Source organism: Plecotus auritus (genome assembly GCF_963455305.1).
Source record: "Plecotus auritus genome assembly, chromosome: 8".
Taxonomy (NCBI): Eukaryota; Metazoa; Chordata; class Mammalia; order Chiroptera; family Vespertilionidae; genus Plecotus; species Plecotus auritus.
In genome coordinates, this window is record NC_137782.1 from 47,530,065 (window position 1) to 47,556,497 (window position 26,433).

General features: G+C 41.7%; 1 protein-coding gene across 5 annotated transcripts in view; it reads left to right on the forward strand.

Moving 5' to 3' along the window:
* Nucleotides 1–26,433, forward strand: part of RTTN (rotatin) — a 129,590-nt gene that overhangs the window by 91,436 nt on the left and 11,721 nt on the right. For 4 of the 5 annotated variants that reach the window (XM_080686468.1, XM_080686470.1, XM_080686469.1 and 1 more), the window contains 10 exons: nt 409–502; nt 4,929–5,121; nt 6,298–6,388; nt 7,764–7,917; nt 12,377–12,514; nt 15,067–15,284; nt 18,458–18,563; nt 21,040–21,137; nt 22,256–22,333; nt 26,231–26,357. In XM_080686468.1, the coding sequence (XP_080542594.1) occupies nt 409–502; nt 4,929–5,121; nt 6,298–6,388; nt 7,764–7,917; nt 12,377–12,514; nt 15,067–15,284; nt 18,458–18,563; nt 21,040–21,137; nt 22,256–22,333; nt 26,231–26,357 (1,297 nt within the window). The remainder of the gene's footprint in view (nt 1–408; nt 503–4,928; nt 5,122–6,297; nt 6,389–7,763; nt 7,918–12,376; nt 12,515–15,066; nt 15,285–18,457; nt 18,564–21,039; nt 21,138–22,255; nt 22,334–26,230; nt 26,358–26,433) is intronic. The other variant, XR_013961539.1, reaches the window with a different exon arrangement.

Genomic DNA, 26,433 nt, shown 5'->3' on the forward strand with positions numbered 1-26,433 from the left:
ATTTACATAAACTGTAATAGGTCCTATAAGAAAAAGTAGAAAATGCCACTCAAGCCCTGGCTGGTGTGGCTGGGTTGGTTGGAGTGTCATACCAAACACCAAAAGATGGTGGGTCCAGTCCCTGTCAGGGCACATACCTGGTCAGGGCATGTGTGGGAGGCAACAGATCAATGTTTCTCACATCACTGTTGTTGTTTTTTTTTCTCTCTCTCATTTGTCCTCTCTCTAAAATCAATTAAAGAAAAGAAAATGCCGTTCAAAAACTGTGATAACTCTCAAAATATGGAACGTTTTCTAGTAGCAAGTGTTTTCGACTAGCAAGTGTAGTTTTGCTATAAGCCTTCTGTTTAAGGATATCTGTCTTGTGCTTCATTGCCCATGTGTAACAATTTTCTTGCTGGTCCATAGGTAGCATCTTCATCAGGGAGTGTGGGACTATCATCACCGGTGACCTCAGCTGCGTCTCTCCCGGAAGCCTCACACGACCAGTTTGTGGCTCCAGGTACCCTTTAGAAAGACATTGCACTTTCAGAAAGAAAAGTGACAAGTTGGTCCAGACAGATATTTTAAAAGTAAATGTCTAGATAAGACCAAAATTAAATAAGTCCCAGAACAAAATGTCTAGATAAGAACAAAACGAAATGTCACAGAACATGATGGAATAAATTAGAATAAATATATCAGAGAGTTACAAAACAAATACTTTTAACTAATAAATGGGAATTTGCCATCCAAAAAATAGTCTGACTGCCATATGGTTCCTTCTTAGTTAAGCATAGATAACTGGCGAACTATGAATATTAGTTAACTTCATTTTTTTCCCTCCTTTGGAGAAAACACTTTAATTTACCACAGTGATTGTGAAAGTGAAGAGAATCTGATCCTGAGTGTTTTTCCAAGACTGTGCTTCCATTTTAAAGCACACAGAATCCATCAAGTCTTTGTTTCAAACAAGTAATGAGTAGCCTCGGATTTATTTTTATTAATGGCAATATGTAAACTTTTTGTGTTAGGGACTGCTTTCAACTCTATTATGCTTCCATATGTATGTACATGTACATGTACATATATAATTATACTTGAAGGTTATTTCCCTTAATAACTATACTTTAGCATTAAATTCCTAACCTGCAGAGAATATACTGTCTAAAGAGAAGATAATTTTAAACACTGACGTATAAGTGTCTGCGCAGAAAATGCTTTCTAAAACTTCAGAAATACCTGCTTAAGACATTAGTCTGAATTTTTATTTCAATATTTATTCCATAACTTCCTAAATAATTTCCCATTTTTGTTTTTAGCAGTTTATATTTACAGTATATAAATATGTTTAATTGTAGGAAATATTTGATTTTCTTGAGCTCAAAAGGAGCAAACTCAGATTGTTTAAATAGCTAAGGATACAGAATACGAAATTTTGATAACAAATTTCATGAATATTTATCTCTAAGACTATGTTATGTTACTCTTTTTTTGAACAGCTCTATTGAAATATAATTCCCATGCCATGCAGTCCACCCATTTTAAAAGTACAATTCGTTGGTTTTAATATATTCACAGAGTTGTGCACCTGTCACTATAATCAGTTTTAGAGTATTTTCATCACTCCCAAAAGAAACCATGTACCCATTAGCAGTCACTGCCCCTCTCCCGCATCTTCCCCAGCCCTACACAGTCACTAATATACTTTCCCTCTTTATAGATTTACCAGTTTTTGGACATTTCATATACATGGAATCATACAACATGTGGCCTTTTGTGTCTGATATCTTTTACTTAGCATGACGTTTTCAAGGTTTATCCATGTTATAGCATGTGTCAATACTTAATTCCTTTTCATTTCCAAATAATATTCTACTGTATCAATATGCCATCTGTTATTTACCCATTCATCAGCTGCTGGTCATTTGTATTTGTTTCGCTTGGCTATTTTGAATAATAATGCTATGAACATTTATGTACAGTTTTTTTGTGTGGACATATGTACACTTATGTGGGTTTTTTTGTTTCATTACTCTTGATTTGGATTATTTTCTTTTCAGGGACTGTGCTTAGAATGTATATTCATGCACAGTTTTGCCTATCACCAATCCCTTCAGTGTATGTATTTGACAGAAAAAGTGTTCTCACCTTTGTGTGGAGTCTGCACAGTCCTTGTACGGTGCTGGAGAGCACTGTACTTATGTTGTCAGTGAGCCTCAACACCAGAGCAGTGTGTGGTGCTTAGATGTCTTTAAATAGTATTAAGATACAATTTCTTGTAAGTGATAATGAGATTTTAGTTCCCTCAGTTGGAACGTCTGGCAGGATTTTCCAGCGCAGCTGGTTAGTCCTTTTATTTCTTATTCTGTTCTTCTTGATTAACTTGGGGATTATCATGTCCCAATGTGACTTAGAACAGGATAACAAGTATTTTTTCTGGAATATACATTAGGGCCCCTTTAGACATCCAGCTTTTCATTTTTAAATTTAGTTTCTAACTTTTCTAAAAGAAAATTATTTTATGTTATAAGAAAACCATTAACAGGGTCTCATGGTCTTCAAGCCTACATTTGATTTATAAAGTTCAATCACTACAAAATAAGGATGTTAGTCTATTTGAGTATTATACATATAGATAACTGGGATAATTCTGTCCAGATAAAATATAAAAATTATATTGACTATATCGAGTGAGTGTGAGTTTCCTCAATGCTGTGCTCCTCCTGTTTTGCTCGTGTTCTTTTCTGCTGTATGCTTGCCCTAGACAGACATGCTGGAGACATGTAACACATAGTTTGTGAGTAATATTTAAAAATTCCCCTTAAAACTATTTGAACTTTTTCTGTGGAAGTACCTAAATTTAATTTTCCCAGTTTTATTTGATTCAAAAGGTAATATCTTTTTTGATGATATATAGTCCCAAAGTGCCTCCCTGAAAGAATTAGTTAATTATAGAGGGAAAAATTATAACTTTATAGTAGAGAAACATAGTAGACCCCACTTTGATCAGAAGGTCAAAGTTCACACCACTAATAATGGGACAAGGAGGAATCATGATTCTCCTGATGTGGTGTGCTGAAGGTCTCCTCAGGAGGAAACACCCAGCATCTGACCTTTTACCACATAACCAGTGTCAGGTCCTGAAAGACCAAGCAAGACGGAGCAGCTCCTCCAGGTGAGGACTTGAGCGTGATCCCGACCTGGATCCAAACAAGGAAAAGGACTTTTTCCTTTGCTATAGAGCAGTGGTCGCCAACCTTTCAGACTTCACGGACCACTAGTGGTCCGCAGACCACCGGTTGGCGACTGCTGCTATAGAAGATATTCATGGGATAATATGTGTGATTTGGAAAAGATAGATTAGATAATACTGCTTCTTCATTGTTAATTTCCTGGTTTTGATAATTGTCCTGTGATTATAAAAGACAAAATCCCTGTTTAGGAAATTAAAGGGGGTTATGTCTGCAATTTACAAATCCTATATAATAAAAGCTTAATATGCAAATTGTCCCCTTGGGTGGTTATTGGACTGGGAGACTGGGAGTTCGACCGCTCACTGTGACATGCGCTGACCACCAGGGGGTGGCATGGAACATGGAGGGTGTCGGCAATGCAGAGCTGGCAGTGGGTGGCACTGGAGGCACTGCCGGCCCGATGGGCCCCAACGAGAGTGGGACCGAGTGGGACTGTGGTGGGATGGTGGAGCAGGTGAGTGGGAGGTGCCAGGCCAAGGCGGGTGCGAGTGGGGGCCCAATTGCCCCTTGATCTCCCCATAGATGTTGACCAGCAGTGGCCAGGCTGGGGCCGCCGCCCAGCTCCCAGTTGCTGAGGGAGCCGGGCGGGGGGCCTGGCCCCAATACCAGTTATCTATATGTATAATACTCAAATAGATGGTAGAGCAGGTGAGGGGGCGGTGCCAGGTCAAGGTGGGGTGACAGGTGGGGCTGCGAGGCTGGGGGCACGAGCTGGGGCCTGATCTCTGCAGGCCACCCTGAGGGACCCCACCCATGCACGAATTTGTGCACTGGGCCTCTAGTAGTACATAAGAAGATAGGTAGATAGATAGCTAAAATGTGATGAAATGTTAATATTTAGGGATCTCACTGAAGGTATATGGAATTCTTTGTACTTTTTGTAAATCTGAATTTATTTAAAATATAATGTTTCTTTAAAAAAGAAGTAAAGAGTGAGGGTCATGAAAGAGAGTCTGGAGGCAGATCAGCTTTCTTGTTAGCTGTCCCCTGCCGAGTCTTCTAGGGAAGCTCCACAGTCTCATGTTGTCAGTTCTAAAACCCAGAGTCTCTGAACACTGAAAGTTTTCTCAGACTCACTTGTGAGAACACTCGCTCATACCTGAGTACATGTGGTTGCAGCACCTGCCCTGCGTGATTGTGCACATGCTATGTGCAGAGATGGTATTATGCTGTTGCCCAAGATCCTGCTGGAGGTGTTAATTAACATATGGTATTTGTAATTATTATCTTTCTAAAATCTAAAACTTTTGAATTTTTAAACACTCTGGCCCCATAGTTTCAGAAAAAGGACTGTGGACAGTGTATTTGTTCCTCTGTGTCTGAATTCTTGGGAAACAAAACCATGCCCTGCCTTTCTTATTTGGCTTTTGCACTCTTATCCAAGACAGACACACACATGTACATGTACACAGAGACACCCATGTGTACATGTATGTGCACACACTCATGTGTTTTGCGTGTATGGATATGCAGACACACTCACAAGTGTACATGTATGTATGTGCGCACACCCAGTGGAGGTGGATGTCTAACTCCCCATCCTCAGGGTTGAGATTAGTCAAGCACTCAGGGAATTCCATCTCTCTTGGGCACGTTCAGGAACTTTCCTATGATCAACAGAGTTTGAGACTATTGCACAAAACGGCAAAGTAAACAAAATAGTGACATTTTTATGCTTGTTTTCAATCCTAGGTCAACCTGAAACAGTGTCCCCACGGCTCCCTCATGACTCGTCCCTTTCTGCTCTCCTGCCCAGACCATGCATCCTGGTTACCCCACCCCTGCTGTCAGCTATTTGCAGCCTCTCAGACAGCCTCCTGGTGATTGCTCCACAAGACACAGCATCTGCCTTCCGACAGGCTCGGCTCATAGAGCTGCTCTGTGGGTAAGAGAGAATTACTCCCAGAGAGCCATGGTGGTGGAGGTGAATCCCACAAGTTGTATTCATGACTCACTATATGGCTTCATGTTCTGGATATTTCTTCATCATTTGTAGGCTCATTAGACTGCAGGTTTTTGCTTTTGCCAGAATTGTACTGACAGCTTTTATTTTAGATCCATTAAACCACTTGTATTGGTTTGTTATATTGACTGTTAAGTCCCCCCCGCCCCCCTCCCCCCACCAAAAAAAAAGCCTGATTTTGTAAAATTCAGAGGCTCTAAGCCCTACTTATCCTCCACCACACTCAAGGACTATTCAGTCCCCTTGGTCATTCTAACTGGAAAGAAGGAGTTTGGGGATTTAGCTCCCTCGTGGTCATAAAAGAATAATGTCCATGGATTGAAAAATCATTTAAAAAATGCATTTGGAGCCCTAACCGGTTTGGCTCAGTGGATAGAGCGTCGGCCTGCGGACTCAAGGGTCCCGGGTTCGATTCCGGTCAAGGGCACGTACCTTGGTTGCAGGCACATCCCCAGTAGGAGGTGTGCAGGAAGCAGCTGATCGATGTTTCTCTCTCATCGATGCTTCTAACTCTCTCTCCCTCTCCCTTCCTCTCTGTAAAAAATCAATAAAATATATTTAAAAAAAAAATTCATTTGGAGTTACTTAGTTATGGAGACTGAAAGTACTCTCATAGAATTTAGGGAATTATGATTTGGTTCGTTCATTTATCTAATATTAATAAGCCTCTGACATAACTTTTTCTGATTTTCTTATTGGTTATATGGTATAGTAAGAAAGGCCTTAGATAATTTAATTCAGTCCAACTTAAGGTCTAATTAGAGGTCATTCATTCACTGTGTTGCAGCCTTGGGAAAGTTACTCTGCTTTTTGGAGTGTCATTGATGACACCTACTCAATGGGGTTAATGTGAGAATTAGAAGTAATGTTTTAATAAGATTTTGTTAGATATTTTTCTTCAGAATTCTGCTTCCCACATCTATCTGATAAGATCTTTTCCTGTGTTGCAAAATAGCTTTTTATAAACATTGACTTTCTTTATAAAAATCCTTTCTCTTGAATTCTATTCAAGGTTACATTCAGACTTCAAATTCTGACTAATCTTTAGTTAGAAGCCTACCAGTCATCAGAAGGGTTTTCTTTTTCTGTCCTAAACAGTATTGCAGATGCCACCCTCATAGAGACATGTGTCCAGGAACTCAAGGCCCCGCTGCCTTCGTCACCCCCAGTGGAACACACACAGGCGCAGGTGAGTGTCTGTTTGTGTGTCTGTTTGCTTTAAGTGCCTTCTCAAGGACCTGCTGCATACCAACCAGCATCTTCCCAAGTGAATAAAACAAAGATCAAGAACAAATCCATATATGCCTGATGATGTCATTGGTGGACATCTAAGAAGAAAGTCTAAAGCAGGGAAAGGGAAGTGATGTCATAGTTGGGAAGGTAGAGTTTTTCGATATAAGGTGGTCAGGAGGCCTTTCAGACAGTGACATGCGACTTGAAGTAAGTGAGGAAGCTAGTCCTGTGGGACAGAGCAGGGGTATGTTTGGCCAAAAAGCAGCAAGGCGGGGGTGGGGCTGGTGCAGAACATGAGGGCAGATGAAGTCAGAGGTTATGAAGAGCCCCACGAAGGCAGGGCCTTGCCTGATTTATGTGTACCATTGAGTCCTCTGTCAATACAGCACCTGTCCCATGGCAGGTGTTCATTCATGTATCATTTATGTAATCTTCACAACAGTCACATGAAGTTAATGGCCTCAGGATGAGGTGGGAAGAAAATGTGTGTGTGTGTGTGTGTGTGTGTGTGTGTGTATACGTGTATACACCTGTACAGAGAGGGGCTTCAGAATATCTCTCTGAAGTTGATTTGTGTGGACTATCTCATTTCCTGGGGATAAAGGATAAATGAGACGTCACAGCTTATTCTTTAATTTTTGCCTATACAGGGAATTATATTTTTAAAAAGTACTTTTGTCAGTTTTTAATACTTCTTACAATATTACAAGCAACATTCCAGAGATGGTTTTATTGGTAATATTGAGGAAGATTGAATTTTACCTTTGTAATTAAGAGTAGTATTTTTATGCTGAAGGATAGTTGAGGGCAAACTTCAGATGATTTGCATTTTATTTGTAGTAATAATTAGGCATTAGGCTACCTCCCCCAACCCCCAGTTGTGTACCTTGAAGAGTATTTTGTAATTTTTCTTTCTTTCTTTGCAAAATTATAGGCTTTATGGCTTTGGAATGCCCTTTTCTGCTTCATTCAGAATATTGATTTTACAATTTAGCTACTTGAAAAATTATATTTATAAACCTTTCTAAGGGTTTCTTTTTTCTAAATGGAATTCAATAGTTGACTTTATAAATATTGTCTGGTTTGATGTTACTATTATAGTTGATGGTGGTTAATGTGGCCATTAACGATATGCTTATGAGAAAAATAATGCTTTGTCTGCTATGTGTTCAATTTAAGATCTTTGAAAATTATGATTACTATTTTTTTAGCCTTTTATTAACTTACTACAAAAAAGTGACTTAAAATGCATAGAAAAGTAAAATACATTATCACTGAGATGGGCTTTTTCTCTGATATGCTTGTTTCACTTTATCTCCTTTTGCTGATAGGTGTCCTTTCTCCTCGAGTACCTGGCATCTTTGTCCAGGCTTTTGCAGTCATGCTTATTGGTAGATCCTGACCTTGTGATTCAGGATGAGCTTCTGAAACCTCTTATTACAAACATCATCCGAGTTCTTACCATATGCACCAAAGATCTGTTTGGTAAGCTTTATTTTTTAAATTTAGCATGGAAATAAATAATATTGAAGAAAAAAATCTTATTCTGCACTAGTTATCCACTTCAAGGTTACATTTTAGGTTGCTTTTTGCCAGTGTTTTAGAAGGTTTTATAACGTGTTTTATAGCTTGGATGTGGTAAGTGGTGCCAGGAGACCACCTGAGGGAAATCTATGGTGTAATAAAGGACTATCCCTGTGTTGTCAGTATAAATGGGGGTAAAGTTCTTTATGGAGTGTGAGGAAGTACTATGAGTTGTATTAATTATTCTTATAAACTCTGCTAAGGCCAGATGACCTACTAATAACTCATTTGCAGTAAGAATTATAAGCAAGTCTAGCATATAATATCAAATTTTTCGTAAGGTCTGAAAAGATTAAATATGCTACTGATGAAAAGTTGAATATGCTACTTAGTAGTAGAGACAATTAAAAAAAAAAGTAGGGCTTGGCCGGTATGGCTTAGTGGTTGAGTATCTACCTATGAACCAGGATGTCATGATTCAATTACCAGTCAGGGAACTTGCCTGGGTTGGGGACTTGATCTCCAGTAGGGGGCGTGCAGGAGGCAGCCAATCAATGATTCTCTCTCATCATTGATGCTTCTGTCTCTCTCTCCCTCTCCCTTCCTCTCTGAAATTAATAATTTTTTTTAAAAAAATAGGATTGTTATCAAAATTAATACGTAATGCCTGTCTAAAATAGTTCATAAGGAAGTAATTGGTCATTTGGCAATTCTCTGCCTATCCATTCATTCCTATCTAGTCCTTTGAATTTTATGGATTGGCTTGGTTTTTGGTCTGGTATGTGAATGTTTTATGATTCTCAGCTAAGCCAGTCCTCTGTGTCTCATCAGTGTTAGAATTACCCCAATGCTAGAGGCACAATAACTCCCTACCTGAAAATTTTACAAGTGGCAGTGATGTCCTAACTAAGCTAAGTAGGTTAGACCATGCATTCTCAACTAGTGCGACATCAACCCCCCCTCCCCCAAAAGGAGCAAAAATTGATTATTGCAGGAAAGGGATGGGAGAACAATTCTAGCTATTACAGTGGTTTGTGGCCCTCCAAAGCTCAACTCTACCCAATAAAATCTCATTCCTCAGTATTTAATTCTCTTACTGGGTTTTCTCGGCTATCATTTGAGAAGCATCAAATTGAGCTCATGGGAGATATACAAGGGAGATGCAAGATCAGTGCTAAAAAACTGATGGCTGCAACTGGAGGACTTGTTTCAATGCTTGATCCCAACATCACAGGGCGAGAGGTGGCCTGTGCATCTTGGTTGCCACTGACTGCCTTGTGGATGTTCTCATTGATTTTGTTGCTTTTATGTGTGACTTGGGCTTTGAGAATTAAATAAAAATAGTATCTATATTACTGTTTAATTATATAGTTAATTATATCAAGTGATGAAAAGGAAATATCTATAATATCTGAATGCATATCTAGTAAGTGGTTAAGTTAAAAGTTACTTTCTCATATCTAGCAAAAGTTAAAAGTTCGCTAAATATTTTTTAAGAAATTAAATTTTTTTTCTGGAAAAATAAAAGTTTTGAATACTACAAAAATTGATTATATTTAGTATATACTTATATAATTTGCAATTTTCGTATATAATTTGACACATTTTACTATATGAATAAATTACCCTAAAAGGTGTTCAGTTTTAAAGTTAAATGTTAATAGCCTTTTTATTTTTAACTAGAGGCCTGGTGTATGAAATTCGTGCACGAAAGTGGGGGGAAATGTCCCTCAGCCCAGCCTGCACCGTCTCCAATCCGGGACCCCTTGAGGGATGTCTGACCACCCATTTAGGCCCAATCCCTCTGGGCGGTTGGACATCCCTCTCACAATCCAGGACTGCTGGCTCCCAACTGTTTGCCTGCCTCTGCCTGATTGCCCCTAACCGCTGCTGCCTGCCAGCCTGATCACCCCCTAACCACTCCCCTGCCAGCCTGATCAACACCTAACTGCTCCCCGGCCGGCCTGATTGCCCCTAACTGCCCTCCCCTGCTGGTCTGGTCACCCCTAACTGTCCTCCCCTGCCAGTCTGGTCGCCCCTAACTGCCCTCCCCTGCAGGCCTGGTCGCCCCCAACTGCCCTCCCCTGCTGGCCCGGTCACCCCTAACTGCCCACCTCTGCTGGCCTGGTCACACCTAACTGCCCTCCCCTTCAGGCCTGGGTCCCCCCCAACTGCCCTCCCCTGCAGGCCTGTTCCCCACAACTGCCCTCCCCTGCTGGCCTGGTCTCCCCCAACTGCCCTCCTCTGGTAGCCCAGTCACCCCTAACTGCCCTTCCTACTGGCCTGCTCACCCACAACTGCCCTCCGCTGCAGGTCTGGTCCCCTCCAACTGCCCTCTCCTGCAAGCCTGGTCCCCACAACTGCCCTCCCCTGCTGGCCTCGTCTCCCCCAACTGCCCTCCCCTGCTGGCCTGGTTCCCCCCAACTGCCCTCCTCTGCAGGCCTGGGTCCCCCCCAACTGTCCTCCCCTGCAGGCCTGCCCCCCCCAACTGCCCTCCCTTGCTGGCCTGGTCACCCCTAACTGCCCTCCTTGCTGTCCTGGTCACCCCTAACTGCCCTCCCCTGCAGGCCTGGTTTCCCCCCCTGCCCGCCAACTGCCCTCCCCTACAGGCCTGGGTCCCCCCCACATGCCCTCCACTGCAGGCCTGGTCCCCCCCAACTGCCCTCCCCTGCAGACCTGGTCCCCCCCAACTGCTCTCCCCTGCAGGCCTGCCCCCCCAACTGCGCTCCCCTGCTGACCTCGTCCCCCCCAACTGCCCTCCCTTTCTGGCCTGGTCACCCCCCAACTGCCCTCCTCTGCCAGCCTGGTCACCCCCAACTGCCCTCCTCTGCTGACATGGTCACCCCTAACTGCCCACAACTGCCCTCCCCTGGAGGCCATCTTGTGGCGGCCATCTTGTGTCCACATGGGGCAGCCATTTTTGACCATAAGGGGGTGGCCATCTTGTGTCTTGGGGTGACGGTCAATTTGCATATTACTCTTTTATTAGATAGGATTTAACTTCCAACTTAAATATTTTATTTGGCCCCCTTAAGCCTGTATTGAATAAAATTAGTAAGCTTTACACTTACTCTTTTTATGTGTAAAGTCTGGATATACAGATAGTACATCAACAGATATAATATCTATGAAATTAATATTTAATAGGGCTCGTGATGAGAAACCATATGCCAATAACAAAAAGGTAGAGAAATACCAAGGATAGTTATCCAAACTGTCTAGAGGGTGCTCTTTCCAGGTGCCCAGTGGATGCTGAAGAACACCAAGAAGGAAGTCCTCGGTTTGCATGGTGATGGAGTTAGACAGCAGTGGGCAGAGGTGCAGGCATAGAAGACAGTCCTACGATACTGGCTGCCCTCCAGCTCCCATGTGCCCAGCAGAGAGAAGGGACTAGCTGTCCTTACCCTAGAACCGTGGCTCCAAACCTTTTTTTGTCCATGCCCCACCTAGGCATCTCTAAAATCCTGATGCCCCCCTGTGACATATAATTCTTATTATTCAAAAAGTGAACTCCTATTCACATGGAGGAAGCCTAAAAGGCCCTTAACTTGTTCTAAACAAGCTTTCAAAGCACATGGCATCCATGAAAGAGAAAAATAAAAGAACGAAAGGACAGATGAAGTACTGAGGAAGAAATCACTAAGAAATTGTTAAAAAATAATAATATGAAGTGATATGAAAAAATAGCAAATAAAGTTTCAAAACATAATAGAGAACTGAAATGCATAAATATGTCATAATATGTATTTATATACTGTATATGAGGCCCCTAGAACCATAAATGCAAAAAATCCACTGTTAATAACTCATTCTCGAATTGTTCCCCTTAAAAGTCAAATTGCCTCCCTGTGGGGCGTGTGCCCCACATTGGGAACCACTGCCCTAGAAGGTTCATTGGGCCATCGTCAGTCATAGGCAAAGCTGCAGATCCTCTTCTGTGTCATAGCTTTCTTGTAAGGCAGTACTCTTCTGGTTCTTCAAAGAAATTCTCTTCTCTGCCATGACCTTGGTATACACAAAGCTGCTAGAGGGGAAGAGAAAACAGGAGAACCTTCACTTTTATAGAAGTAACACAAACAACGACATGTTTTTACAATGTGCCCAATAAGAACTTCTGAAGTTATGGCTTAATATTCAGTTTGCCATACTTCCTGATTGTTGTCGAATGTGCTTTAATAAGAGGAGATGTGCCAGTGTGTGTGTATTTATTTGTCTATAGGAAGGTGGAAGAGAGAGATATTTAAGAAGCAATACAAAAGAGAAATTAATTGAAGTAAATTCCTGCTGAATTATGTTTGTCTCCATTTGACAAGTACATCCCTCTTATTTTAAATATAACGAAGTGGCTGGTGAGTTTCGTATTTTAAAAAGTTCTTTTGTTTTGCATTAATAACTTGATATGTCTTGATTAACTTGATAGATGCAGAGTTAGCATTGGCATTTTATCAGACGTGGACACATTTATTTAACCTCCTGGCCACACTCCTGAGGAAAGCAGGAACTGCCTCGCTGCCACCCATCACGACGGGCCTGGCCAAGCACTGGGCGGCAGTGGTTGGTAAGGAGCTGCTGTCACTGGCTTGGTATCTTCTGCTCATACAAATGAAGATGATCGTTATTTATGATTTTATATAATAATGTATTCTCTAAAATTAAGTTATTATGGCATGGCCCATGAAAGAGAAACCCAGGTGCTTGCTTCAAGACATTTGTAGTGTTCTTGAGCCTCCAAAGTGCATTTTAGAAAAATTGAAACACATTTCAGGGTACCAAAACACAGGTAAGAAAAGCCTGTGGCATTATGAAGATACAATATGACATGATTACAAAACAATGAGATAGATTTTCTTGAGTTGGTGTGAACTGGGCTCTTGCCTTACATGCGTGCATTTAGTGTGAGTAAATGTGCACATAGCATCCCGTGTACACAGTCACATGGAGAGTTCTAGTAAAAGTGTCTAATCTCAAGTCACAGGGCTTTTCTTACAGCACAGAAATGTAATGTAGTTATTTTTATGTTTTCCATATAATAGTTACTGACGAGAGTAAATAAATGATTATTTTTAAACGATTGATTATTTTTAAAATAACTACTGTCTTTAATTTTTCATAAAGTCTCATCTAAATTTTTGCATAGCAGGAGCCTTTTTTACATAACTGTTTATAAGTAACATTTGTGTTACTTTAAAAAAATAACCAGTTTAAAAGTCTTCATAATTGAATTTAAGTTTCCAAGTTATCACTAATTCAGTTGACTTATTTTCACATTTTATTTTATCATTTGGTCATTCTGTAAAATTAAATGGATGATATATTTTTTAACCAGAGTGTATTTCTGAAGTAAGATTTATGGGAAAATACATGTTTAACAAGAAATGGAATTGTTAGATTCCTCGATATAGGAGTTCTGAGTTTACTCTAAGGGGAATAGCATCCATTTAGAGATCATTATTTTGTTAAAAGAGATAAATATTGGAAGAGATTGACTGAGTAAGACTGAGATTCTCCGTATGCATCCATGGGGTTTATTTACCAGCTGAGCCACTAATAATGTAAAGCAAGGTGCTTTATGGGGCTCACGGGGAACCTCAGCCAGCTGGTCTGCATGGTCCATCATTTGTTTTGTAAATACACTTTTACTGGAACATGGCTGCACTGAACTCGCTCCCTCACTGCCCAGGCTGCTCTCCTGCCTCGGTGGTGGTGTTGAGCAGTTGTGACAAAGGCCCATGACCCACAGAGCTTACAATATTCATTCATTGCCCAGGCCTTGGCAGAAAAAGGTTGCTGACCCTGATTTAAGCCTGTTGACCTGACACTCTTTCTCTAGTGATAAAATAAAGACATTAAATTCAAAGTCTTTCTGCAAAACACACGGAGAGTTTTAGATAATAATGGTGCTAATCAAAAGTAACATACTACATGAAAATTAACTTTGATATTAGTGATGTTAGTGAAATCATAACTAATAAAAATGATCACTTGCCATGGAGTTGTTTTTTGTTTTGTTTTGTTTTTTTCTCTATTCCATGTACACATATACATTTAAAATACCTTTTGGTCACTCAATAACTTACATTGTCTATAATAATCTTTGCTCAAACTTTCAAACTTGACTAATATTTAAGACATTATTTACATGAACAGAATTCTCATGAAACCCCACTGCTGATTAAATTATTTTCCTTATGTTACTTAAGAACATAAAAATTTCTGTAGCCTAAATCTAGGTAGAAATTCTCATGATTACAACTCTTACACAAGTATGAATCCAAAATAATATAAAAGTAAGACAATAAAATTATAAACCAGTGCTATCAAATTAATAAAATTAATGTAATGAAGCAAATGTTCTCTTGATTAAATTAATCAGTGCTCACAGCAGGAGATGAATAATGACTATTCAGTTCTTCTGAGTTGGTTTGCCTGTTCTTTCCACTCTGTTGTTTGCAGATGGGTTCAACTCACTCTGTTCTCAGAGCTACTGTGAAACCATGTTTCCTGCATCGGTCCAACACTGCATACTAAGTCTTGCTTTAAGTTGGTTGGCATCAACTTGTTTGAAAGTGGAAACACAGTCACACTTATAAGTTGCTAATCTAGATACTTTAGAGTACAGTTACATTAAAGTTTTTTTTTTTTAATTTCAGAGAGAAAGGGAGAGGGAGAGATAGAAACATCAATGATGAGAGAGAATCATTGATCAGCTGCCTCCTGCATGTCCCCTACTGAGGATTGAGCCCGCAACCTGGGCATGTGCCCTTGACCGGAATTGAACCTGGGACCCTTCAGTTTGCAGGCCGATGCTCTATTCACTGAGCCAAACCAGCTAGGGCTACATTAACTTTTTTTTAGATTAACACTGAAATAAAAATTAAAAAGTTAACTCTAGAGCTCAGATAAAAAGGATAAAACAAAAATTAAGGAGATTCCTTGATTCAGTATGTTGTCTTAGTACTATTCAAATTACTTTTAAATAGTAGAGTTATTCTTGTGGTACTTGAACTACTGATCACTTTACTTAATTAAAAATTAATCAGATCAATCTGGTTCACTTTTTTTTGGAGGAAATTTTAAAATATTTACATATGGGATTATCTTTTTTTCTAGATATGTTCTGCAAATGTGTGGGTTTGTCTACCACCTGCCCCTCTCTCTGCACTGCCAGCCTGCAGTTCCTTTCTATTCTCTTGACTGAAGAAGCAAAGAGGCGTCTTCGGGATAAGGATAAAACAGATTCATGCCCCAATTCAACAGTGGCTTCACTTCTAGATAAAACTCAGGAAAACCAGAAGTCTCTAGAACAACTTAATGAAGCCATTATTCAGGTACGTGATTTTTTGATTTGATTTCTTTAAAACTTTACTCTAAGACCTGGTCAGGTGTCTCAGCTGGTTGGAGCATCATGCCATACATCAAAAGGTTGCGGGTTCGATCTTCACTCAGGGTGCATACAGGAGGCAACCGATTAATGTTTCTCCTTTCCTCTAAATCAATAAAAATATCCTTGGGTGAGAATAAAAAAACAAAACAAAAACAAAACACTTTACTTTCAGTCTTGGTCTTATAAAAATATTTTTAATCATTTGATTTAAAAAGTAATTAATACTCATGACCATTGAAATAACAGAAGAGTATATAAAGTTAAATTATTTCTTACCCAGTGCCAACCTGTAATGTTAACCAGAATATGATGTAAAAATTCAGAATGAAGTATTAGTGATCTAAGTCCAGCAGTTCAACACAATAATGTGTCATATGGCCACTGGGTATGCTTTGGGGATGAAGGTTTAATTCACAATTTATTGCTATGTTAAAAACAGTTTATATCTTTGAAAATATGTTCACCTAAGTGACGTTTGATTTTTATAAATGAATTACATGTGTTTAAGGAGGTTATGTATATAGAAGTAGGGAGACCTGGTTGTCACATGTGTGAGAAAATGCTCCCCTTCCAGGCTCTGATACCTGTTTTATCTTTTAAATTATTTTTTTTGTCATCCTAAAATATGAACCAAGGTTTTTTTCATCAAAAACCAAAAATCACTATTGTTATTTTATAAATAGATTAATCATAAAAACAAGTGCTTCCTAAGTGGCACAATAGTGTTTTCAGGTAGAAGTTATTACTATACATTCCAATATTAAGAATCCTCCTTTGCAGTAACCATGTGGCATCTTGCTTTTGTCTTCTCACTGAGAGGTGAGGTATTGCTTCCATTTCCGGGTGAGCAGAAGGTGCTTCCTATCCGCTGACTTGCTACCATCCCTTTGCTGCTTAGGATTTGGGGACTTTTGCCCTTTTCTGCCTGGGAGCATCCTGCAGATACAGATCCTCTGGCAGGACTGCCTGTGCATAGCAGCCTTGAGCAAGCTAGAATGCAGACTGGCGGACAGAGGCAGGACAGCTGCCCGGCCAGCTCAGACCTGCCTGGGAGGGGTCACGGGGCTCCTCACGGGACCTGGCTCTCTTGCCCAACAGACTATGGTTGCCTCTGAGCACTGATAAGAGCCTGATAAGGGGTCCCTTGATGTTTTCTCTTCTGTCTCTCTCCAGCAGCTCCTTCAGAAATTGGATCTCTAGGGGAAAAAAGACCTCAAAGCATTTCTCAATGTCACTTCTCAGGAGGCCATGGCTTTCCTGTAGCAATGACCCTGCTCAGTCCACTCAATTTTTCTTCATTTTAAAACCAAAACTGGACACTGTTCCACTGATCTCATTCTACATCAGAACACGAGGTTTTATTCCCAATGATTAATTGAGCCCGATTTTGTACCTTAAAGAATATAGTAACAGGAAACTCAAATCCACACCTTGACAAAAGTCCTCCCCCAGCTCTTATCCAAAGCATTACTAATTTTGGAACTTTGGCTCTGGTGGAACACTTTTTTCTGGGGAGGGAGTCCTGGCTCTCACAGACATGCTCTTCTTCAGGGAGTTTGATGACTCATGGAGCCAACATGGATTTCTTTCCCTCGATGAGAGCAGCTTGCTGACCCCTCCCCTGTTAATGCCAGCATGCCAGCAATTCTGGGAGCCTTGACCACAGCCATGACTGGTCCCTCCAACCAGTCCTGACCAGATGAATTCAGAGACCTGCAGGCTGGCTGTTTTATTCCTCAGCTACTTTCTCTTGCTTGTTAGTGGTACTATGTTTCAAGGAACTATGATTGGACTTGTGATAAACATGGATCCACATAGGGATGATAAATCAAGTTAAAACAATGCACGTAGAAGAAATTTGTTCAGTTTACCATGCCCTTATTTTTCTCTTAAATTTTTATAATATTACAAAAGTTATTGTTTATAATCTTACGCTGTTACCTTTTTGGTCAAGGAAAATGAGCCACAGGGTACCTCAATGATTTTTCTAATGATTAGCTAATTTTCCCCTCCATTTCTTCTAAATTACAAAATATATAAAGTGGATATGGATACATTAACCGATTATTTAAACTGTGTTTCCTAATAAGTCATATTCTTTTTGTTCATGTAAACTGAAGGACATGAATATGTGATTTTTGTTAAAGGGCCCAGGCTAGTTTAAGACAAAGTAAAAAAAGGAATTGTATCTTCATTCTACAGTTAGTAGATGAGTAGTACTTTTCAGTGAGATCAATTTGGTTTTCTCATATCACTAATGTGTGCAGTTTCAATAAGTATGTATAGAGAAGAGCAGTTTTCCTATTATTAGTGAAGATTGAGTTTATAGACAAATTAGGATTCTCATGGTTGACTTTAGGATTTACTCCAAATTATTTCATCATCCTATAATATTTCCTGCCTTTCCCCCCTTCTTCCTGGTTACACTCAACGTGATCTTTATCAAGCACCCCTGTCCCCAGGCATCTAACATCTAACCCACTGGCCAGGTAGAGACCTTCCTGTGGGGGCAGCAGCCTGAGATGGCTAAGGTGGAATCACTGCCCCCTCTCTGCAGGTGCCTCCAGTCACATTGCCAAGTACAAGCCTCAGGAGAAAGTGGAGTTGCGTCTAGTAATCATGCTGTTGTATATTTTATGTCAAGTTATCATTTAAGCTCAATTTTAATCATGATATTCTAGCTGGATCATTTTGAAAATTACTGGTAGAAGGAAAAGTTATGAAATTAGAATTACCTAATATTTAGAAATCAAATTGTGAACTTCTTGATTCAGACGCAGGAATTGAACCCCTTGAAATTGTAATAAAATGTGTACATATACCCACATGAGAATAGTATCACAAAAGATTTCACCTGTTTTGAGTCAGGTCTTTAGAGCTAGAACACCAGTAAACGGGAAGCACAGAAGAGAGAAAATGAGAAAATCTTCACAGGGTAGCAGACAGACACATCCAGAATGTGGGCATTCTGTAATGTGACCGATAGAGTTTACTTGACAATAGGAGGGAAGCAGCACCGATGAAAAACCCTGGTGGGGGTGTGTGGGGGCTCAAGGAGAAAGGCAGATTGCCTATATTTAGGGGACATAACATGCAGGTATTCTGTTACCTTCACAGTGCTACGAAGGGAAACCCTCCAAAGATGTCTTGAAGAGAGTGGCTGCAAACGTGCTGTTGTCGCTGCTGGCTGTCAGTAGGAGGGCTCAGAAGCTTGCTTTGAAAGGTGGGTCGCCTGACCATGTGTTTTTGTGCCATATGTCAATTCAGGTGTACTGCTTGTTTGTTTTAATTTTTTATGGACTCTACATGTAAAAAAAACTTATAGTGTTGCTAAAAAATAGTTAAACGTGCATTACTTTTGAAATATAAAGATTACATGTGTAGATTATTTTTTGTGCAGTGATTCCTACTCTAGAAAATATCTAAATATTATAGAGGCTTAATAAGTAACACCACTCAATCCTATCTAATAAAGAGGGAATATGCTAATTGACTGCCCTGCCCTCAAAGATGGCAGTGCCTACAGCTACAAGATGGCGACACCCAGTCCCCTCAGCCCTGCTGGGTGGCAGGTGCGGAAAGGTGTTGCCACGCGCCTGCCTCCAAAGTCCCCCAGTCCCCTCAGCCCCCCAGGCACCCAGGGCCAGCCCAAGGTGCAGGCAAGCCTCGGATGGCGACTGCCCAGCCACCCAGGGCCGCCCAAGGCTCAGGTAACCAGGGCCGGCTGAGGCTTGTGCTATCGGCAGTGGCAGCAGCAGAGGTGTGATGGGGGCATCGCCTTTCCCTGATCGCTGGGTTGCCTCCCGCCCCTGAGGGCTCCAGGACTGTGAGACGGGGCAGGCTGGGCTGAGGGACCCTTCCTCCAGTGCATGAATTTTCATGCACTGGGCCTCTAATTTTATAATAAACTAGAGGCCCGGTGCACGAAATTTGTGCATGGGGGCGGGAGGGGGGGTGTCCCTCAGCCCAGCCTGCACTCTCTCCAATATGGGACCTCTCGAGGGATGTCTGACTGCACTTTTAGGCCCGATCCCGGGATTGGGCCTAAACAGGCAGTCAGATATCCCTCTCACAATCCAGGACTGCTGGCTCCCAACTGCTCGCCTGCCTGCCTTCCTGATTGCCCCTAACCACTTCTGCCTGCCAACCTGATCACCCCCTAACCACTCCCCTGCCAGCCTGATTGATGCCTAACTGCTCCCCTGCCAGCCTGTTTGCCCCTAACTGCCCTCTCCTGCAGGCCTGGTCACCCCTAATTGCCCTCCCTTGCAGGCCTGGTCACCCCAAACTACCCTCCCCTGTAGGCCTGGTCCCTCCCCAACTGCCCTTCCCTGCAGGCCCGGTCTCCCCCAACTTCCCTCCTCTGCTGGCCTGGTCACCGCTAACTGCCCTTCCCTGCAGGCTTAATCGCCCCCAACTGCCCTCCCCTGCTGGCCTGATCACCCACAACTGCCCTCCCTTGCAGACCTGGTCCCTCCCAACTGCCCTCCCCTGCTGGCCATCTTGTGGCAGCCATCTTGTGTCCACATGGGGCCAGCAGTCTTGTGTGTTGGAGTGGTGGTCAATCAACATAGATAGGATAGAGGCCTGGTGCACGGGTGGGGGCCAGCTGGTTTGCCCTGAAGGGTGTCCTGGATCAGGGTGGGGGTTCCCTTGGGGCGTGGGGCGGCCTGGGCGAGGGGCCTGTGGTGGTTTGCAGGTCGGCCACACCCCCCCGGTGACCCAAGCGGAGGCCCTGGTATCTGGGACTTATTTATCTTCTATAATTGAAACTTTGTAGCCTTGAGTGGAGCCAAGCCTCCTGCTTGCTCCGTGACGGCAGCCATTTCTGTTGGGATTTATGTATCTTCTATAATTGAAACTTTGTAGCCTTAAGCGGAGGCCAATGCAGGCCAAGGCTGTGGAAACTTGGCTTCCTCCATCGCCGGGGGCAACTCATGCCTCCTGCTCTCTCCAGCTCTGTGGCTGCCGCCGTTTTTGTTGGGATTTATTTATCTTCTATAATTGAAACTTTGTAGCCTTGAGTGTAGGCCTGGGCCGGCCAGGGCGGCAGGGAAGTTTGGCTTCCTCCATTGCCAGGGAAACCCAAGCCTCCTGCATGCTGCAGCTCCGTGGCCGCAGCCATCTTGGTTGGGTTAATTTGCATACTCGCTCCTGATTGGCTAGTTGGCATGGCTTGTGTGTGTGGCGGGGTGATGGTTAATTTGCATATTACTCTTTTATTAGATAGGATGTTATTGACCACAAGTACATGTTATATACCTGAAAATAAAAAGCACACCACATAGTTTTGATGGTGATAACAATAGCACTAGATGAACCTGTATTTTAATATAAATTTCCCCTTAGACAATTGCAGTTTCTCATCTGGAAGGAGAGAACATTGGTCTTAGAGTTGGAGGACAGTAACAGCACCATCAAGTCCACTAATTTCACTTGTGATTTGCTACTGAAACAAATTATGCATTCCTCAGAATGTAACTGGATTTTGGGAGTATTGTAATAAGCTGAAAACAAGTAGGCTTTAGCATATTAGTTCTCTTATATTTTCCCTCTGATTCATTATTCTCTCACTGAAAATACTGACATGGAGCTGGTCAGGAGTAAAATGTAATTTCTGAGAATTTGATTGATACATATGATGTTGGCTTACTGGGAAATGGCATAGCCTTTCACTAGTTCTGGTTCTTGTCTTTCAGCTGATCTCATCGACAACTGCATTGAACAGATGAAGCATATCAGTGCCCAGCTGAGCCTCGATTCCCTGAGGCCAGGGAAAGCCGCACTCAGGAAAAAGGTGGCAGATTCTAGAACTCGGCACGTGAAGGGATCCTCTCGCTAATGCCCTTGTGCTTAGAAATGACACCAACATTTGGTTGAAATGAGTGTCTGATTTAGAAGGAAGGCACAGATAAATTAATGTGATTTCTACATTAGCAGGTTGTGTGTGTGTGTACATTTAAATGAAATGTATATATTATATAGTTTTAAACATTTTGGAGTGTGCATGATAAATTTTATATACAACTGAAAGAAGTTATTTCACAGTGAGCACAGGCACACTAGGAATGAGCTGTAACTCACTGTGCCAGGCACTATTCTAACATCTTCCTATTTACTACCCCGTGTCCACTCATGACAACACTGTCATATAACTAGTAATTGATAAAGCCAGTATTTGCCCAGATCCAGGTGGTTGGAGAGCTGACATTCCAAACCTCTGATTATTGCTTTCCATGATGTCTGAGTGTCTCTTTCTAGTGTTTAGTCTACTGGACTCAAATGGCATGTCCATATAAACTCAAAATAGCCATTGCTGTCACATAAAAACTGTTAATAATAATAACTCTGGTTAAAAAGATCTGCCACATAGGCTCCTTGAGAAAATGGACGTGTGTGTGTTTATGAACATATAAATATACATGTATCTATATAGCCAAGGCCAGTAGAACATGCTTTATGTAATAACTAGTTTCTGCTGCATTTGATTAGACACTGAGAGGAAGCCATGTGTAATAGTTTTATTGATGCAGGGTGTTAGGTGTGTGCAGTTTCTTTTCCTGCCTCCTCTCTCCAGGCAGAGGCCTTTACTTCGTCATGGAGAAAGTCAGCCAGCACTGATATGATTGAAAACCAGTTAGTACCTGCTTCATTTTATTGAGAGGGAGCATGGAGCTTATATATCTCAGTTCCTCCATGCTCGATGGAACAGAAATGGCTTTTTCATGGTGGATGCACTTCTTGAGATACGGTCACCTTTCAGAGATCATTAGCTTGTCAGTGCCTGCACAGTGATGGTGGTCAGGGCAGCGAGCACGTGGCTGCATGGTAATGGGACCAAAGGGAAGGAATGCTGTACATAAAGGTGGAACATGCCCTTGTGCTCACATCCTTCGACTGCTTCTGTTTGAACAGGAGGATGGCTTTGTTAAAGAGTTAAGCACCGCCATGCAGCTTCTGAGAAACTGTCTCTATCGGAATGAAGAAGGTAAAGTAAGTAGCGCTACTTCTCAGATTCTTTGCAGTTTAATTTCTCTATTAGATGATAGAGGCGGGAAAATGGAAAACTTTAGTTTTAGATGCATCGTTGACTGTTCTTGGAACTCCGTATTCTCAGAACCTTATTCTTCAGCACTGATGACAGTTCTTGCTTACGGCAGCATTTTAGCTTTGTCACTGAAACTTGGACTTTGGATGAGGGTTTGGTAACTGCTCAGACAGACTTGAGCCTCTTTCTGCCCTGTTATGTGTTTCACTGGCTTTTTTTCTGAGATGGAATGAATGGGGGTGCCTGTCTTCTGAGGCAAGACTTTTCAGACAGCTTTCCAAGGGAGTAAGTGGAGGTGTCTGTTCATGAGGAAGAAGGTGAGTGTCTCCTGCTTCTGAGCAGAAAATGCTGCCTGCTGTTGCTGAGCGTGGCCCTGTCCCCCTTGTCCATCTTGGGAGGCTCTTCCCTCCAGCTCCAGGGTTCCCCCTGCACATTGACAAGGCCCCACCTGGGGACCTCTGAGATGCTGCACTCTGTCTCAGCGCCAATGCCGCCCCTGAAAGCCCGTCGGTGCACTGCACAGGACGGTGTCTCCATACCCTGGTCATAGAGATACAGCCCTCTGAAGCACTGGCTTTCTCACAGAAAATGAGTAAGACAAAGAAACTTCAAAAGCTTCCTTTAAAAATAATGTCTCACCCTCTTTTGCTTTTACTTGGAATAAAACTGGAAAGCACACAGTACTTGGAGCATGAACACCTTAAACACATAATCCTTGAGTATCTTAAATGATTGCTCAAGACACATGACTGATAGTTGACACTTCCAAAGTTTGATGGGATTTAAGTACTTATACATTTCATTAAAATCCCCTGCATATGAACTTTTTACTCAGAATAAAGGTGATCTTTATTAATTTTAAGATCCCTTTTGCTACATAGTGTGGTTCCTGGATGCAGCTATTATTCCTCTGCGACTCAGGGAAGGCCTGGGTCAGACTTGCTTCTCTGGATTTGGAAGATGCTAATTTGGGCACTGGTACAAATATCATGTTCACACTTGTAACATGTTAGCCATCTATAAAAAAAAGCCAAACCATTTCTGCATATCTAAGTTGTCGATAAGGAATAAATCCAAAAGAGAATATTTAGATTACTCTTGAGTATAAATACAATCCTATGAGGCAAAGATTCTTAATTTCTTTTGCTACTCCAACTTACACTCCCATTACTAACTATAGGTCACTCTTATGGAATTTCACCGATTGATCCACCCTCACCCTACCCCAGTGTCTGTATACTTGTAACATTAAGGAGTTTTCATACTGGGATGGTGACTGGGAAGTAAATGAATTAAACAGTGGACAAGGTTAGAGGTAGGGGGCAGTAGTAGTCCAGGCAAGAGATGATGAGGCAGGTAGAAGGGGGAAGGAGGGTGGGGAATAAATCTGAGAAGGAGGAGAAAGGTTGAGTGACTTCAAGCATGTCAAACTTGTGGCCTGCAGGCTGCCTGTGGCCCACAATGAGTATTTTTGCTGCCCAGCCAGTATAATGGTATGTAAGGAACATTTTAATAAAAATTTTGTAACTTAATTTTTACAATATCCTGTTAAATATAATTATTAATAATGAACTACAACGTTCGCTGATAACTGATTACTATAATCGTGTTGCATTCATTTCCCTTACGTGCCTTACACACAGGTGCATCATTTCTCCGAAAGCAGTGACTATTTTAGCAGCTGATTGCCACGTTTTGTACTGACTTGTTTGGTGTGTGCAACAAGAAATATTTTGCTTTCGGAGAACAAGAAAAATAGGTTTATTTGCATTACGCTTATTCAAGAAAAAATATTAATTTTTATTAAAATGCTTTATTATTTTATGTTAACAATTACTCATTTCAGCCCTTTGTATTCAGCATGTCTCTATCGAAATAAACCTATATTTCTATGAAAATTGAAGCTTTTGTTTTTTTGTGGCCCACATAAACTTAAACCTTGTTTATTTGGCCCATGTTAGCCTTTGAGTTGGACATGCTTGCTCTAGATTGATGCATCCGAGAATGAGCGTAGGTGTGAGAGAGCCTCCCATTCAGGTCTGACACTTTAGCACAGTGTCTGTAGGACGCCTGAGTGGAACATGGCTGGTCATTAGTAGATACATAGCTCTGGGCTCCGAGGGGTGAAACAGGCTGGGATGTTAGGGGTTATCAGTGCATAGGTAGTGTTTGTACTGATAGCTGTGACTGTTATTGAAATTTCCCAGGAGAGTGTAGAGTGAAAGTCCAGGTCATATCCTTGGAAAATATAATGAAGAAAAGAACGGAGAAGGGAATGCTGGAGAGAGTTCGGAGATAATCCAGGCTAGAGAGGATCCAAGGAGGTAAAGGAAAAATGACATGTAATAGATGAGTGTTTGGTAACTGCAAAGATGGGCGTGGCCTTCTTAGTACCATAGGACGGAAAGTATACCAAAGTAAGCTGAAGATTAAGTAAGAGGTGGGCAGTGACAGCAACAAGGGTATTCTTTCTAGAAGCTTGGTCTAGATTTCTAATTTAGGACACGTAGCATTAAAGGAAGTTAGTCTGTGTGTTTGTTTTTCTGTAATCTGAATGTGAACAAGAAATCAATCTGGGGACTAGTTATTAAAGTGACAGGGAGAAAAGAACTAATTGATGGATCAAGAGCCATGAGGGGCAGCTGGGCCATGTTCCAGAACACAGATGGACATGTCAGTCTCCAGCACAGGAACTGCCATTCCTCACTGCCAGGCAGGACGGGGGAGTGGGCAAAACACAGGTGAACTGTGTGGACAGAATGCGGAGTCGAGAAGGAGCTTACACCTGCTCGTTTCCGTCTCGGCTGAAACAGAAGCAAGGTCACCTGCTGCAGTCATAGGGCTGTGTTCAGGCCCATCCTCAGGAGGAGTGGGGAGCACGGGAATGGCTGGGAGTAACTTCCTACTCTCTTCTGCCATTGATGCTGCATAAAGTTCTGTAGGGTGTGTGTATTGATATGAGCTCCTACTTGTGTGCCCATGGGTCCGCAAATTGCCTACTGATTCCGGTTCATTTAAAATGGCTGCGTTTGCTGCAAATAGTATTTTCCCAGTGGTAACTGATCTTTGTAATAAAAACTATGAGTTACTTAAGAATTTATTGATTCAACATGCTATTTTAACTGAATTTTACTATACTCAGATGACTTAAAAGCCGTAATCTACCCCTGATCAATCTGTCCACATATACCAGATTTGGGTACACATACATTCACATAGAGGGAGAGGAAGAACTCGTTTAGCAAAATGTTTACTTTACCAGAAAATCCCATTTCTTAACCATATCAGAGCATTTACAGTTATTCAGTGTGTGAGATAGCACCCTCCTGCTTTACCTGACATGTTTAAAGCTGTTTTTATGCATTTCTTTTTTAAAAAAAAAAATGTGTTTTTCTTGATATTTAGAGAGAGAGGAAAGGAGAGGTACAGAGAGATAGAAACATTGATGAAAGAGAAACATCATTGACTGGCTGCCTCCTGCATACCCCGCACTGGGGATTAAGCCCGCAATCTGAGCATGTGCCCTGACTGGGAATCAAACCTGTGACCTCTTGGTTCCTGGGTCAGTGCTCAGCTGCTGAGCCACACCAGCTGGGCTGTTTTTCTGCATTTCTTACCAAAGGTGTATATCCTGGTCACTTCGGGGTGGACGGGACCTCTTGATACTGCCAGGCTCGTAGGACAGTCTGGGGACAAGGGCTTTGAAGCCAGCTCGCGCTATCAGAGCAAAGATAAATTCGGTGGTTAGCTCCTTATGTTGGTGACGATTGTTTTGGATTTGGTTTAATTTTATATTTTACTACATTCAGACTAATGCTGTCTTTATTTCCTTTCTGTAACAGGAAGCAGCTCTTGAAGCTCATCTTGTCCCCGTCCTGCACTCTCTCTGGCCCTGGCTTTTGATGGATGATTCATTGATGCAAATTGCTCTGCAGCTACTTTGTGTCTATACAGCAAATTTTCCAAATGGTAAATAGACCCAATACTACCTTCCAGGAATAAAATATATTAAAATACTAATTTTATGTAATGTTGTGAAAGTGTA